Source organism: Doryrhamphus excisus, chromosome 20 (assembly GCF_030265055.1).
Source record: "Doryrhamphus excisus isolate RoL2022-K1 chromosome 20, RoL_Dexc_1.0, whole genome shotgun sequence".
NCBI classification, from domain to species: Eukaryota; Metazoa; Chordata; class Actinopteri; order Syngnathiformes; family Syngnathidae; genus Doryrhamphus; species Doryrhamphus excisus.
In genome coordinates this window covers 6,771,500-6,787,500 of record NC_080485.1, presented here as the reverse complement: position 1 = coordinate 6,787,500, position 16,001 = coordinate 6,771,500, and the positions used below count along the sequence as shown (strand labels likewise).

The following is a 16,001-nucleotide window of genomic DNA, read 5'->3' as shown; positions in this document are numbered from 1 at the left end:
AGGCTCTAGATATAGCTCAACAATATATTCTCAACTGAGACGATTGGATTCAAAGTCCAGAGTGCTAACCAATACATCATGGAAAGATGCAGCCCTCCAGAACTTGGTATCGATAGGTTATTAGCACCAATCAGGATAAAGGCATAATACAAAGGTTCCACCGAGATTTGAACTCAGATTGCCAGCTTCCGAGTCCAGAGTGCTACCCATTACACCATGGAACCATGTGGGTACTTTTATAGACGTACATGGTGTCACAATGGTGTTGGGGGTTCAAGGGCATGTAAAAGTGAAAAAGCAAGCTGGCTTCTCCCCAACTGAGGATGAAATGTTCCCCTTAGTACATAAATGAATATTGTACCTGCAGCCTTACAGACATATGCACAGGTAATGCACCCATCAGGATAGGTGCATAACAAAAAGGATCCTCCGAGATTGATATGTTATTAGCACCAATCAGGTTAAGGGCATAATGCAAAGGTTCCACCGAGATTTGAACTCGGATCACTGGATTCAGAGTCCAGAGTGCTAACCATTACACCATGGAACCCTGCAACTGCACACCTCGGACATAGCTGGTGTCACAGTGGCTTTAAGGGTTGAAGCATACCTAAAGGTGGGAATACAAGGTGGAATCTGCACAGCAAAGAATCAAACACTCCATTAAATTGCGGATAAATCTTGTTCAGTGGTAGGCACTGAAAGCCGTAGATGGTGTCACAGTGGTGTTGTGGGTTCAAGTCCATGTAAAAGTGAAAAGAAAGCTGTATTGCTTTTCAACTGATAATCTGACTTACAACTGAGAATGGTGTCACATTGGCTTTAAGGATTCAAGACTACATAAGGGTGGGAAAACAAGGTGGAATCTGCACAGCAAAGAATCAAACACTCCAAAAAATAAATCTTGTCCCTTCCTGCAAACATTTAGACCCTGCTCAAAAGCAGAAAATGGGAATAAAATGTTGCAATAAATAAAAAAATGTCACAAATTAATATTTTAGCAGCAGTCCGAGAGAACTAGGTATAGATGGGTTATTTGCACGATCAGGTTCCACCGAGATTTGAACTCAGACTGCTGGATTCAGAGTCCAGAGTGCTAACCATTACACCATGGAACCCTGCAGCTACATGTCTTGGACGTGGCTGGTGTCACAGTGGCTTTAAGGATTCAAGACTACATCAGGGTGGGAAAACAAGGTGGAATCTGCACAGCAAAGAATCAAACACACCATTAAAATCTATTTTATTTATCTCTTTTATCAACAAAGGTTCGACCGAGATTTGCAGAGAATCAAACACTCCATTAAATTATTATTATTATTATTATTAAATCTTGCTCCGTGCCTGCTGAAAAGAAGCAAGCCGGAATCAAATGTTCACTTCGTTCACAAATAAATCTTCACAGAACTAGGTATTGATAGGTTATTAGCATCGATCAGGATAAAGGCATAATACAAAGGTTCCACCGAGATTTGACCTCAGATCGCTGGATTCAGAGTCCAGAGTGCTAACCATTACACCATGGAACCCTGCAGTTACAAATGTCGGACATTGCTGGTGTCACGGTGGTTTTAAGGATTCAAGCATACCTAAGGGTGGGAAAACAAGGTGGAATCTGCAGAGCAAAGAATCCAACACGCCATTAAATTGCGAATAAATCTTGTTCAGTTCCTGCTGAAACGCAGCAAATGGGAATAAAATGTTCCACTTCTGTCACAAATGAATCTTGTAGCTGCAGCCTGACAGTACTTGGTATAGGTAGGTTATGAGCACCAATCAGGATAAAGGCATAAAACAAAGGTTCTACCGAGATTTGAACTCGGATCGCTGGATTCAAAGTCCAGAGTGCTAACCATTACACCATGGAACCCTGCAGCTACACATGTTGGACGTTGCTGGTGTCACCGTGGCTTTAAGGACTCAAGAATACCTCACAGTGGGAAAACAAGGTGGGATCTGCACAGCAAAGAATCAAACACTCCAATAAATTGCGAATAAATCTTGCTCAGTCCCTGCAAATATTCAGAGCCTGCTCAAAAGCAGCAAAAGGGAATCAAATGTTCCACTTTGGTCACAAATGACTATTGTTGCTGCAGCCCTACAGAACGAGGTATAGATTCGGTTATTTGCACCAATCAGGATAAAGGCATAATACAAAGGTTCCACCGAGATTTGAACTCGGATCGCTGGATTCAGAGTCCAGAGTGCTAACCATTACACCATGGAACCCTGCAGGTTCTCATCTAGGACGTAGCTGGTGTCACAGTGGCTTTAAGGATTGAAGAATACCTCAGGGTGGGAAAACAAGGTGGAATCTGCACAGCAAAGAACCAAACAATCCATTAAATTGCAGATAAATCTTGTTCAGTGCCTGCTGAATAGGAAGACAGAATCAAATATTCACTTTGTTCACAAATTAATCTTGACAGAACTAGGCATAGATAGGTTTTTAGCACTGATCACAATAAAGGCATAATAGGCAAAAAGGTTCCACCGAGATTTGAACTCGGATCGCTGGATTCAGAGTGCTAACCATTACACCATGGAACCCTCCCAGGAGACCCTTCAGTGTGGGTAGTGTCACATCGGTGCTGAGTGCGTGAAGACAAATGTACAAGAGGTTTGCAACAGTGACCTCCTAGTTTGACCTCTCTCATGTTCACATGCCCCCAGTGATGTGAAAGACAAACCCTTCCAGCCATTTTCAAAGCTAACCGATGTTTAACTGTACCCAGATTTTAAATTGTACTTAACACAAACACAAAATTATTATTTTGAAAAGGGTACAATATCTTGATATAAGAGGCTTTTATTAAAGTCTGACTTTTTAAGCTCATGTTATGTGTATATTGTTTGTGTTTCATGAAGCTCTTCTACTTCAAGGCTGTCAGTATGTTAACATTTTAAAAACTGGGGACTTGTTACATTTAGTTAACGCATTGACAGAAATACACATTTAAATACGCTACATTATTTCATGTAAAAAGTAATTAAAAATAAAGGTGTAAGGTGAAATAAAAAAAATCAAATAATAGCGTTGCATAACACTTCCACACAAACAACTTGATTATCTTGCATGCACCTTAATAAAATAAAATACACAAATTCACCACACTATGCATTACATAAGTAAGAAACTCGTAAACATATATACACACACACACACACACATATATATATATATATATATATATATATATATATATATATATATATATATATATATATATATATATATATATATATATATATATATATATATGTGTGTGTGTGTGTGTGTGTGTGTATATATGTATGTATATGTACATACATATACACACACACACACATATATATATATATTTATGTACACATATATAAACAACTTTTAGGAGAACCTCGACTAAATGTAAATGCCTACGAGCTAGCATTCAAACAGCTAGCAAGATAACAACAAGTGCTAAGGCAGTTCTGCTGTGTTGTGTTATTATGCCACGGAAATACAATAACATACAACGCAATTAGGCATGCGTAAAATAATTAAAATGTTAACAGTTAGCATTCAAGCACATTACAAAAAGCATATCAAAAGCATCAACACAGTATGTATTTTACATAACAGTGCAATTGTATTCAATTTAATATGACAATACCGGCTTAAATGCTCACCGTTAGCATGCTAGCCCATAGCAAGGTAGCAATAAGTAACGAATGTGTCCTGAATGAAGTCAGCATTTTGACATTGGAATGAGTAGATGTTGACAAATAAGGACACTGAGAATTGCTACAATGAGAATTTTTTTGGCTCAAAAATTATGGAATGTCTGGAAATTGACTCGTCCTCTTCAGTTAACAGTGACGTTGAATTATTACATTTAAGAAAAAATGTTGAATTTGTCTTCATTGTACCAAATGTTACGGCCGTTTGAGTGTACGTGACAAACCTGACTGAGCTCTCCGGGGACTGGTGCTGTGGTCGGAGGCCCCCAACACAGGGTTAAATATACAGCCCGCGTGCGTCAGCTGACGCGTGCCGTGACGTCACACGCGAGGGGGGGCGTGTCCTGTCGGCAGTACCAGCCAGACAGCGAGGCTCTGGCCGCTGTCCTGTGCAACTTCCTAGCCGCTTCTTCAGCCCTTGAGCGGGCGCCCTCACCGCGGTTGATAATGTTGTGCTTGTGTCCGGCTCCGGAAGCGAGCCTCGTTCCTCCCTCGCCGCTTCTCTCCTCTTGACTGCCGGCTTTGGTAGCGCCAACGCAGACTGTGCTTGTCTGAAGCTAAGCCGGACCGCTCCGCCGCTTCCTCCCCCTCTCCTCATCTCTCGGCCCAGAGAGCAGCTCATGGAGGCCCCGGTGGAGGAGAGAGAACCGCCGCCGATGAACTCTTTTCCTCTGCCTACTCTCACGCCGGCCGTGCCCCCTTACGTGACCCTGGGTCTGACGGTGGTCTACAGCGCCTTCTACTCGCTGCTCTTCATCTTCATCTACGTCCAGCTCTGGTTGGTGCTGCGGTATCGACACAAGCGCTTCAGCTACCAGACCGTGTTCCTGTTCCTGTGCCTGCTGTGGTCGGCCCTGCGCACGGTGCTCTTCTCCTTCTACTTCAAGAACTTTGTGACGGCCAACACTTTGGGGCCTTTCCCGTTCTGGCTGCTCTACTGCTTCCCTGTGTGCCTGCAGTTCTTCACACTCAGCCTCATGAACCTCTACTTTGCACAGGTGAGCCAACGTGGAGATGTCATTTCATGCATACTTAATGTATGTATGAATACCTGCACAGTGTATAATCTCCATGTAACAGGCAGAATATAACTACAATAACACATTTATTATTATTATTTGTAGTAGATCTAGGCGGCACGGTGTTCTAGTGGTTAGCGCGCAGACCTCACAGCTAGGAGACCGGGGTTCAATTCCACCCTCGGCCATCTCTGTGTGGAGTTTGCATGTTCTCCCCGTGCATGCGTGGGTTTTCTCCGGGTACTCCGGTTTCCTCCCACATTCCAAAAACATGCTAGGTTAATTGGCGACTCCAAATTGTCCATAGGTATGAATGTGAGTGTGAATGGTTGTTTGTCTATATGTGCCCTGTGATTGGCTGGCGACCAGTCCAGGGTGTACCCTGCCTCTCGCCCGAAGACAGCTGGGATGGGCTCCAGCCCCACGCGAACCTCGTGAGGATAAGCTGTAGAAAATGAATGAATGAAAAGGATAAATGATACTATGCTGCACGTTGGTCGAGTAGTTAGCATGCAGGCCTCACAGCTAGGAGACCTGAGTTCAATTCCACCCTCGGCCATCTCTGTGTGGAGTTTGCATGTTCTCCCTGTGCATGCGTGGGTTTTCTCCGGGTACTCCGGTTTCCTCCCACATTCCAAAAACATGCTAGGTTAATTGGCGACTCCAAATTGTCCATAGGTATGAATGTGAGTGTGAATGGTTGTTTGTCTATATGTGCCCTGTGATTGGCTGGCGACCAGTCCAGGGTGTACCAAGCCTCTCGCCCGAAGACAACCTGGGATAGGCTCCAGCACCCTCTCCGCGACCCTTGTGAGGAAAAAGCGGTAGAAAATGAGTGAATGAATGTAGTAGATCTCATATAAATTGTGGAAAAGCCCTATGATCCATCACAGGTCATAATGTACCTTCTCTGTCCTCAATGAGGTGCTATTTTTATAATAACACCTGAACTCCTATACTGAGGAGCTTTCGCTTGATGGAGTGACTCACTCCTCATCTGCTTACATAATTCACATATTCAACAAAAGCGTGTCTGGCGGCTAACGAAGCATCATTCAGCGCAATTGGTAGAAAATGTTTGCTAGAAGCTTAAATCAGCAAAGCTTCCTGTTTTGATATTTTGTTGCTCGAGCGTAAATTGGGGAAGTGAAAATGTCTTCATGACGCATTTACAGTGTATGTTTTTTCACGGTTTCTCATGACAGGTTGTGTTCAAGGCCAAGTCCAAATATGCACCGGAGCTCCTGAGGTACAGGTAAAACCACCATTTTGCTTTTCTGGTGACAATCAACATTACGTAACGTAGTATAAATATATAGTATATAAGTCACGTATTAATGAGCTGGAAGGTCAACCTCTTTTACTTTTTGTTGCTTGCTTAAGGTACAGTGATGGTAAAGAGGGAAAATGTGATGATAACCATAGAGCTAGCAACAGACCTTATCACTCCTGGCTCAGGAATAAGTTCTGCTTGAATTGCGTACACAAATAAATGAATACTAGTAGGAGATCAGAATTTATCTCATTTCCCAGGAAAATTGATCATATTTTTAATGTAAATATTGGCAGTTATAAAAATTAAGATGTACAACAGCATTTTTAATATGCCAAAATTTCATTTCTAATGGTGGTTAAATGAACAATGAACAATACTGCAATGAATAATCATAAATGAACATACTTATTTTTGCACTACTACAACATACACCTCACTGTTCAATACAATACAGTACAATAATACTTCAAACGTGCAATAAGATTCATTCATCCAAGTGCAATACTACATTTTGTGTACTGAAATTCCACATTTGGTTACCACAATTCTAGATCCTGTTACTGTATAGGTTATTGTTTTTGACTGCAATTCTACATTTTGTTACTGTATAGCAGGGGTCTCAAACATGCGGACACTAGTTTGAGGCCCCCGCCTTGATATGAAAGTTTAATGTTAGTGCGGCCCGCGCAAGTTTGATATGGATGCTGTATGGTATCATGTACCCAGAAAAAAATATTATGTTTGATTAATGTTCATGTTAAAGGTTAAATAACTGTTAATAGTTATCCTCCCTATCCGTGTGGAAGTGGGAAGTTTTTGGCTATTAAAGTTTAAAGGAAATAACTTGAAGGCTACCGTTTAGGTCGCTAGCTCTCTAATAATGCTTTGTTCATTTTAATCTGAAAAAAATAATTTGTCTACCCACCAACTATATGTGGTTTCTTAAGTTTTTATTATTTGCCGTTTTATTGTTCTTATTATATTTATTTATTTATTTATTACTGATCGATTTTCTTTATTGATTTTTTTTTCATCTTATTTTGTGTAGAAAAATAAAAAGTAAGATATTTGAGAACAGTGGAATGTTTTATCAGAGCTTTTCTTGTAGAAAATTGGAACCAAAGCGAAGTTTAAAAAAAAAAATGTTTCCCAGACTGCCACTGTACCTGGTCTTCCTGTCCATGAGCCTGGTGTTTTTAGCCGTCAACCTTGTTTGCGCCATGCTGGTGAGGACGTCGTCTGCAGATGCTCACACGGTGGTGCTGGTGAGGGTGGCCATCAATGACACCCTCTTTGTCCTGTGTGCTGTGTCGCTCTCGCTGTGTCTCTACAAGATTGCCAAGATGTCCCTGGCCAACATTTATCTGGAATCCAAGGTGAGAAACCACACGGTAGAGGTCATGAAATACGTTGGTGATAACGTGCAGTCTTGGGTTCATTACAGGGGACGTCGGTGTGCCAGGTAACCGCTATAGGGGCCATCGTCATCCTTCTGTACACATCCCGGGCCTGCTATAACCTGGTGGTCCTGGGGCTCTCAAACAAGAGTATCAACTCCTTTGACTACGACTGGTACAACGTTTCCGACCAGGTAGCGCTTAGATCAGGGGTGCCCAAACATTTTCCACCGAGGGCCGTATACTAATAAATTAAAGGATGAAATGGTCTCTTTTAGTTATATTTCAAGAAAAAACTGCATCTGAGCTTTGTTGTACAGGTAAAAAAAATACATTAGTAATATGCACTTCGGTCTTTTTTCCCCAAAAATATTTCAACTTCTTCCCAAAAATTTCTTCTCATAAACTAGTGACTTTTTTCCCCAACCTCATTTTTGTTTCTCACATTATGACTTCACATTTTTCTTTCATATTTCAACTCTATATGACCTAAAATTAAATTAAAAAATTCATTTTTCAAATTAATGTATTCTCGAACAATACAATTTTCAATACAATAAATTTTCATCTTATAATTATGACTTTATTCCCATAATATTTTGAATTTTGACTCAACACAATTTTTCACAAATTACCAAAAATTTGGCTTCTTATTAGACAACTGAAAAACTTTTTTGTTAGATTAAAATATTTTTTGCTTAATTCTAGTAAAATTACTGTTTTATTTGTTGTTAAAATGATAAAGTGATCTTCACTCGCTAAATGTACTGCAAAAAAGGTCAGTAACGATAATTCATAATGCCGCCTACAGAGAACATACTAACTCCTTATTTCTAAAATCACAAATACTTAAACTTGCTGATATAGTTAATTTTCAAACAGCTAAAATAATGCATGGTCTCTTTTAGTTATATTTCAAGAAAAAACTGCATCTCTGCTTTGATATATAGGTAAAAAAAAATACATTAGTAGTATGCACTTCTGTCTTTTTTCCCCCAAAATATTCCAACTTCTTCCCATAAATTTCTTCTCATAAACTAGTGACTTTTTTCCCCAACCTCATTTTGTTTCTCACATTATGACTTCAAATTTTTCTTTCATATTTCAACACTATATGACCTAAAATTAAATTTAAAAATTCATTTTTCAAATGAATTTATTTTCACACAAAACATTTTCGAACAATTTCAACTTCTTCTAAATTTTCATCTTATAATTATGACTTTATTCCCATAATATTTTGAATTTTTTTACTCAACACAATTTCCACAAATTAGCAAAAATATTGCTTCTTATTAGACAACTGGAAAACTGATTTTTTTGTTAGATTAAAATATTTTTTGCTTAATACTTTAACTTTATTCTAGTAAAATTACTGTTTTATTTGTTGTTAAAATGATAAAGTGATCTTTAAAGGTATCATGCCCCCAAGTGTCAGTATCAGCCCGAGACCGAAGGTCTGGCCTGATACCAGACAAACCATGTGATGATCTCATTATCACATACTATTTAATCATGAGCTTGTATTTGCATTTTTATTTTTTTCGATCATTTCAAGAGTGTCCTCCTCATTAATGGTGATAAAACGTTGCATTTCTAATATTCTATTTGCTATTTTCCCTATTTGTCTTTCGCCGGGAGTGTCAACCGCTGACATGTTGACAGAGCACAGACGGCAGCAAAACAAACCCTCGTGCGCTGTTCTCTGATTGGTTTATTTCACGGGCACGATACCAGAGCAGCGCGCTCTGAGTGGACAGCTACGGGGGCTGATACTGGACATGGTTAAACTCTATATTTTATCAGTATCACTGCCCTGGGCTTTGACACAGTATCATTTCGGCCTTTTCCGGTATCATTCATGGGCGGTTTCTAGGGTACAGGGCCAATTAATACTCTAGTATGTGATAAGTAGAGGTATGTCCATATGTTATGTATGTGATTGACAGACAGAATGGATATGATGTTGGTAAATACACTATTATAAATACAATAGAAATGATGTCAAAGTTCCAAAATTGGTTGAATTCACCGAGTCAGGTTTGTATTTTCTTTCAGGCCGATTTACAGTCTACTCTGGGCGACACCGGCTACGTTGTCTTTGGGGTGGTCTTATTCGTATGGGAGCTGCTCCCCACTTCTCTTGTGGTGTTCTTCTTCAGAGTTCGCCAGCCCGACCTGGACAGGGTGAGTCATTAAGTAGCATGTGACCATGTGACCGTGCTTCCCTTTTGGCCTCTTTCAAACAAAAACAAGTCGATGATTACAACACAGCAGATGACGTGGAAGTTGCTTTTCTTGTGAAACAGCGGATATTTAATACTTACGTGACAACTTTTAACCACATCGTATTTTTTTTTTTTTGCAGAGTGGATCTGGGATTCCCGGCCATGTCTTCTCCTCCAGGGCTTATTTCTTCGACAATCCTCGGCGTTATGACAGCGACGATGACCTAGCGTGGAGTGTTATGCCTCAAAACATCCAAGCCAGGTAAAAATATAAATCTTTAGAAAACCCTTAATACATTTTTTTATTGGCTCTATATATTAGTTCCATTATAAATGAGGTATTATTATAGCATGTATTGGCCTAGACCAGGGGTGGGCAAACTTTTTGACTTGTGGGCAGCATTGATTTAACAAAATTGATGGGGGGCCGGACTATATATTTTAAACATATAATTCTAACAGTCCACCTGGAATTATTGTATCTGTAAAAGTGTCATGCAACCTGCTATATGCTTGTGTCCTTTTTTTCAGGAGCACTTTGTAAACAGCAGATCACATCAAATAAACAAAGTGCTAAAAAAGCTACCTAAACCATCAAAAGGTTGGCTAAAGCCATGATGTCAGGTCGTATGTTAAGTTTCAATGAAATACGAAGAACGTGCGGGCCATATTTAAACACTTGGTGGGCCGGATGTGGCCCCCGGGCCGTAGTTTGCCCACCCCTGGCCTAGACCATTCATTCTATATCCATAGAATTATTCCATATCCCAGCTGTCTTCGGGCGAGAGGCGGGGTACACCCTGGACTGGTGGCCAGCCAATCACAGGGCACATATAGACAAACAACCATTCACACTCACATTCATACCTATGGACAATTTGGAGTCACCAATTAACCTAGCATGTTTTTGGAATGTGGGAGGAAACCGGAGTACCCGGAGAAAACCCACGCATGCACGGGGAGAACATGCAAACTCCACACAGAGATGGCCGAGGGTGGAATTGAACCCTGGTCTCCTAGCTGTGAGGTCTGCGCGCTAACCACTCGACCGCCGTGCCGCCGTCTGAATTATTTGTTGGAAGCATTTGGACAGACTGGAGAGCTGTGAAGCATACAAGCATATTCAAGAGTCCAACTGCAAGCCGAGTACACCAAATGTGTACATGTTGGCAGGTCTGCGCTAATATTAAAAGTACTCCCTGCCTCTCATGCCCACGTAGTATTTGAGAAGTGGCCTATATTGAATTAGGTTTCCGATCTTTAATGTATAAAATGTATCAAAATGCGGTCCGAGCTCACTACTGGTTTAACAGATCCTTTTGTTTGTGCCAGTTTGGCTGCCGACAGTTACGAGTGGGGGAGCCAAAGCAGCAGCATCAGCGCTTACATGGGAGGGGACGACGTTTACCACCTCCCCCTTCCTCCAGAGGAGCTCAGCCATTACTGATAAGGAATCACAGTGGTTTTCTTGACTCCTGGTTTTTTTTGCACTGTTATCCTAGTGAAGCACACTGGACTTGATACATTCATATTAGTTCTAGGCAAGAACTAACACACGCCAGTATATGAAGGACCACCGCTAAATGATTTTTCACACTCCATGTACACTCCAGGGCCCAATATGACTGCTCTTTTTTTTTTTTTTTTTTTAGTTTATATTAATATATTTCCTGACCTTTTGCATTGTGCACTGTATTTGTATGTCATGTGTTTCTTTTCATACAGATTTGTTAATAGTAGTTGTTTAACTCATTAAAACAGTCAAATTGTAATGTTTTTTATTGTTTTTGTAATACTGTGTACTGTATTTTGGGTATTCATACTTTTTAGTAGTGGCCTTTTATTGTGGCCATCCTAAGACACACCTGTGCAATAATCATGCTGTAACCGGCATTTTGATTCAACATTGGAGACAAATCTTTTCTGTATACAGAAATACTTTTACATTTTTGAGTTCATATTGTGAAAAAAGTTTATATTTTTTTTTGTTGAGTGTAGTTTAATCAAAAAAGTATATATTTTGTAGTATTGAGGCCACATAAATATGTTTAGCTTACTTACACAGTACTGACACTATTTTCAAAATAGTTCAAGTTCAAAATGTATGCCAAGAGTACCGAAACATTCCATTTTGTTAAAATAGAAACATTCAAGTGAGCTGGAGCCTATCCCAGGACACACTCAACTACTTATTACATTCACACCTCCAGACATGCATGTTTTTGGGATGTGGGAGGCAATCGGAGTACCGGAAGGAAAATTCGGATCTTCTGACTGTGAGGCACAAATGCTGCCAAAATAAAACAACAGCTTCCTGAGCAATAAAATTACCATCATGTGGAACTGAGAGGCGTGCAATGCCACTGACCTCCAGCAGAGGGCAGCATTCAACTACATTTGGTGCTATACTCTGCTAAACGTTAAACCTCATGGAGATCTGTTGGTGTTTTTGAATACAGGGTTTCTGAATGAAGTCAAACTTAAGACCAATGTCTGTCATTAAAAGATGTATTTAATTCATTTGTTTCCTCCTTATTGCAAACTCAAGCACATTTGCAAAACAGTAGAATAAAAACAGCTGATTCCACGTGAAAAGCATAATGCATGGAGGTTATGCACAACACTGTACCTTTAAGGAATTAACTGAGAGATGAGCTTGACATCTGTGATTTATTGTGAACGTTGTATGGTGCGAATGTTCTAAAAAGGAGGAAGTAAAAAAAAAAAACGCACACCGTCCCTTTCAGTACAATGTCATGACATTCAAGGTCTGTTTGGGTTGTCAAGGTTGACTGAGTATGACCACAATTGGCTGGGTATGCTTGTTTTGTTTTTTTTTTTGTCCTGTAAGAAACATCCATCTTCCCGCCGCCTCATGTAAGACACACACATGCTCTCTATAGGCCACTTTCTGGGGACAGAGCACTTATCGGCTGTACGGAGCGCACGTACGCAGGCTTCCCACTAGCTAGGATCTGATGGCTTGCCGAGTTCAACCTTTACTCCTTTTTCTCCTGCACCTGCATGAGCGGGACAAATAAACAAAACAAACATGCTTGTTCCGAGTGTGCACACGGTGCAAGTCAACAAACCAATGCGAGATGACGTGAAAGGGGGTCAGAAATGCACATCAAACCCCTACCTGTTAAATATTTTTCTTTCGCTCTGGCTCGCTCATCTGCATCAAAATACCACACGGTGATGGCATACCTGCAGAGACAGAACGAGAGGCATTGAGTCATTGCTCAAATAACGCTTGCGTGCATGCGGTGCGGCGCAGTTGATGCTAGGGGATTTGCATCGACTTCACTTGGACTCAATGTTTATGCACCAGCTCTTGAAACAATTATGTTAAATGTTTATTGCATTGCCATTTGGGTGAATTACAACCATACGTGTTTTTGTGATAGTTTGTTCAAAATAGACTTGAAAGTCATGAAAAAAAAAATGGTGTACTTCTACTACTCCTCCATACAAAACGGTGAGAATTTGCCTTTAATATGTTTTTTGCATGTGCTATTCTTTTTCTGACAAATGCACCACATGGTGGCGCTGTTATTGACCCTATAAATTAAGACTTGAAATGTCAAAAATCACCACAAAATTTGGCACGTGTGTATTATCATTCATTCATTTTCTACTGCTTTTCCTCACGAGGGTGCTGGAGCCTATCCCAGCTGTCTTCGGGCGAGGGGTACACCCTGGACTGGTCGCCAGCCAATCACAGGGCACATATAGACAAACAACCATTCACACTCACATTCATACCTATGGACAATTTGGAGTCACCAATTAACCTAGCATGTTTTTGGAATGTGGGAGGAAACCGGAGTACCCGGAGAAAACCCACGCATGCACGGGGAGCAAACTGCACACAGAGATGGCCGAGGGTGGAATTGAACCCTGGTCTCCTAGCTGTGAGGTCTGCGCACTAACCACTCGTCCGCCGTGCCGCCTAACAAGTCACATATATGATTAAATTTTAGAGTCATCCCTCGTTTATCGGGGCTAATCGGTTCCAGACTGCAGTATGTGGGTTTCTGCAAAGTAGGACTCAATATTAATAAATAGAATATTTTCATAGTTATGACATAGAAAACCTGCTTACAATCTTCTAAATATTGTTTTCAACATTGTAATAACCCCCCAGACATGAAATAACACCCGTATACTTACATTTGTATTAACCAATACATGTAGGAGATTTAATCAGAGAAAATTGACAATTTAGGACAACAATAAGTACGATTCCCTTACATGTTTTTTTTTAAACTAACATTCAAGAAAAGGAATTATTTATAAATTACTTTGTAAAAAAATGTGAAAGAGTAGCAATGTAGCGAGGAACAACTGCACACTCATTTTCTTGTCACATAACACAAAGCTAAATTGTTACGTGCAGACACTTTAGCTCAGTGATGTAAGTGGTCCCTCAAGATTTTCTGACACCCCTGCCTTAGATTGGCCTATTTTTTTTCACAGATTGTAGGTTCATTCTACTATTTGTACCTTTGCATTGCATACACACAAGCGCCTCACACAAGTTTCATCCCAATCGCCTGCGTTCTTTATAATTTTATTGCTTCGATATCAAACGTTAATGCAAGACCTAAACGTTTTCCCCGGAAATTTACATCTGGTTCAGATACACAACTTGCCAACAACCCATGATTGGGAGATTCTTCATCACGCAGAGCAAGATAATGTATCAAAACACACCAAAACAACAGAGGAGTTTATCGGGGGCAAGATATGGATGGCTCTAGATTGGCAATATGTCAATATCCAGGCTTCATAATCATATATCATCATGGGAACATTATAGATAAGAGCATCCTATACTTCCTGTCGGACTGGCTTTTTGGTGCATATTTGGTTTACTCTCCAAACCAAATGAATTTCAAGTCATTTTGCTTTAAGCTTAACTGAAGTTTATGTTTCAGCTTTAAACAACGCTTCTAATATGGGTGGAATTCAGGTACTGTCCACTTCCTCTGGCTGTGTGCTAGCTGGCTGCAAAATGTAATCAAGCACGCTATAACTAGTGCGGCTAAAGTAAGTCTTTCCAGAGTGCAGAGCTTTTCTGCCAAAATACGAGTCCTCGTCTCCATGGCGGCAAATAAAGTCCATTTCATACAGGTATCATTAACACTGGGGCATGATGCTACATTGCTACACGGACACAGAGGAAACTAGCTAACCACTCGGCCCGATAACTTCAATGTAAAGTAGGCCAAAGAAAAAATAATTAACACGTTTTGAGTGAATTTCCTGGGATTTCCGAGCATACTTAAAATGCAGAACATTTTACTTCTGCATCAAGAATCACAAACTGATAAGAATATCCACTTTTTTTCTGTTTATTTGGACCACACATACATAATGAAGACATAGTTGTGATGCTCTGAGTGTCTGTGAATGCATCTTGCAGTCCCTCCAGTGACAATGAAGAAGTGTTGTTGCAATGACGAATGGACTAGAGATGTGTTTGTAGTTGGATACATATGGGGAGGGGGGGGGGGGGTGGAATATCACTGCTGTTGATGTGTTCAGGTGAAAATAAAGTTATATATACAGCATCAGACGCTGCGTGACTGTGTGGGGAGCTACACTGCACCACCATGGAGGGCCATTTGTAACACCGTATGTATGCTGTATGCATACGTTAATAAGCATAAGTGTATAAGTGTATGGGCCCAAGTCCACTTCTTCCAACCATGCTGCATCCAGAGAAATGGAGCAACTGACATGCAATCTACTTGCTAAATAATGGGTGGACATTTTAACTCAAACTCGCGCTACTCTGTTGTTGTCCTCCCTACTGCCCCTCGGACCCCCAGCCAATCCTCGTCTAATTAACAATACCAAAACCCAGGACGTAAACCCACGGTGAGTCAGCATTTAGCCACTACGGCCCCCACCTGTGGAACAGCCTGCCGGAGAGCCTCAGGACTGCGGAGATTGTTGATATTTTTAAAAAAAAGATTAAAGACACACCTTTTTAATCAGGCTTTTAACTAATATTTTTAAACTTTTCTTACGTTTTTATCTTTTTAGTCCTATTTTATGCTTTCAGTTTTTAGCTTTTAGCTTTTAGCGCCAGTATTTCCTCAGGGGGGGTCCTCCACACTGGGGGCTTTGTCGGGTCTGCTGAGGGGGTGCCATTTTGGGTCCCTTCGACCCAGCCGGCTTTGGGTTCCTCCCTTTAATGTGGGGGTCTGCCCGTCTGTCGGAGTCGGGGGGCCCGGGTGCTGGTCCCCTGATGGTCTCCTCCCAGTGTGGACGGCCCCAAAGATGGCGTTTCCTTGATCCTCAGTGCCATGCCATGTCTCCCTACTGGGTGTGTGTGTGTGTGTGTCTAGTATGGAGGGTGGGATGGAGG

General features: G+C 40.8%; 2 protein-coding genes and 5 non-coding genes across 9 annotated transcripts in view; 1 reads left to right on the top strand and 6 right to left on the bottom strand.

The window, feature by feature from the left end:
• Positions 1-478: 478 nt before the first annotated feature.
• Positions 479-550, bottom strand: trnaq-cug (transfer RNA glutamine (anticodon CUG)). Its single transcript has one exon. It is a non-coding gene; the product is annotated as a tRNA-Gln (tRNA).
• A 496-nt stretch (positions 551-1,046) lies between these two features.
• Positions 1,047-1,118, bottom strand: trnaq-cug (transfer RNA glutamine (anticodon CUG)). Its single transcript has one exon. It is a non-coding gene; the product is annotated as a tRNA-Gln (tRNA).
• A 339-nt stretch (positions 1,119-1,457) lies between these two features.
• trnaq-cug (transfer RNA glutamine (anticodon CUG)) lies at positions 1,458-1,529 on the bottom strand. Its single transcript has one exon. It is a non-coding gene; the product is annotated as a tRNA-Gln (tRNA).
• A 269-nt stretch (positions 1,530-1,798) lies between these two features.
• Positions 1,799-1,870, bottom strand: trnaq-uug (transfer RNA glutamine (anticodon UUG)). Its single transcript has one exon. It is a non-coding gene; the product is annotated as a tRNA-Gln (tRNA).
• A 287-nt stretch (positions 1,871-2,157) lies between these two features.
• Positions 2,158-2,229, bottom strand: trnaq-cug (transfer RNA glutamine (anticodon CUG)). Its single transcript has one exon. It is a non-coding gene; the product is annotated as a tRNA-Gln (tRNA).
• Positions 2,230-4,029: 1,800 nt separating this feature from the next.
• Positions 4,030-12,207, top strand: gpr137ba (G protein-coupled receptor 137Ba). 2 transcript variants are annotated; one of them, XM_058058204.1, is made up of 8 exons: positions 4,030-4,697; positions 5,924-5,973; positions 7,148-7,220; positions 7,329-7,370; positions 7,439-7,585; positions 9,450-9,578; positions 9,760-9,881; positions 10,952-12,205. In XM_058058204.1, the coding sequence occupies exons 1-8, from the start codon at positions 4,320-4,322 to the stop codon at positions 11,064-11,066; spliced, it is 1,056 nt and encodes a 351-aa protein (XP_057914187.1). In that variant the 5' UTR covers positions 4,030-4,319; the 3' UTR covers positions 11,067-12,205. The 2 variants fall into 2 exon arrangements, with proteins under 2 accessions (XP_057914187.1, XP_057914186.1); XM_058058203.1 differs by having other exon boundaries at positions 7,148-7,370; positions 10,952-12,207.
• egln1a (egl-9 family hypoxia-inducible factor 1a) overlaps positions 5,141-16,001 on the bottom strand; it is a 28,816-nt gene continuing 17,955 nt past the window's right edge. The window contains exons 3-4 of one of the 2 annotated variants that reach the window (XM_058058206.1): positions 12,762-12,829; positions 5,141-12,639 (exon numbers count right to left, since the gene is read on the bottom strand). In XM_058058206.1, coding sequence (XP_057914189.1) covers positions 12,584-12,639; positions 12,762-12,829 — 124 coding nt within the window. In that variant the 3' untranslated portion in view covers positions 5,141-12,583. The remainder of the gene's footprint in view (positions 12,640-12,761; positions 12,830-16,001) is intronic. The other variant, XM_058058205.1, reaches the window with a different exon arrangement.

Excerpts from the sequence above, each read along its gene's own strand:
- gpr137ba (XM_058058203.1), top strand. The coding sequence starts at position 4,320 with ATGGAGGCCCCGGTGGAGGAGAGAGAACCGCCGCCGATGAACTCTTTT. Across the intron at positions 7,586-9,449 it reads GGTACAACGTTTCCGACCAG|GCCGATTTACAGTCTACTCT; the intron begins GTAGCGCTTAGA and ends ATTTTCTTTCAG. Across the intron at positions 9,882-10,951 it reads CCTCAAAACATCCAAGCCAG|TTTGGCTGCCGACAGTTACG; the intron begins GTAAAAATATAA and ends TGTTTGTGCCAG.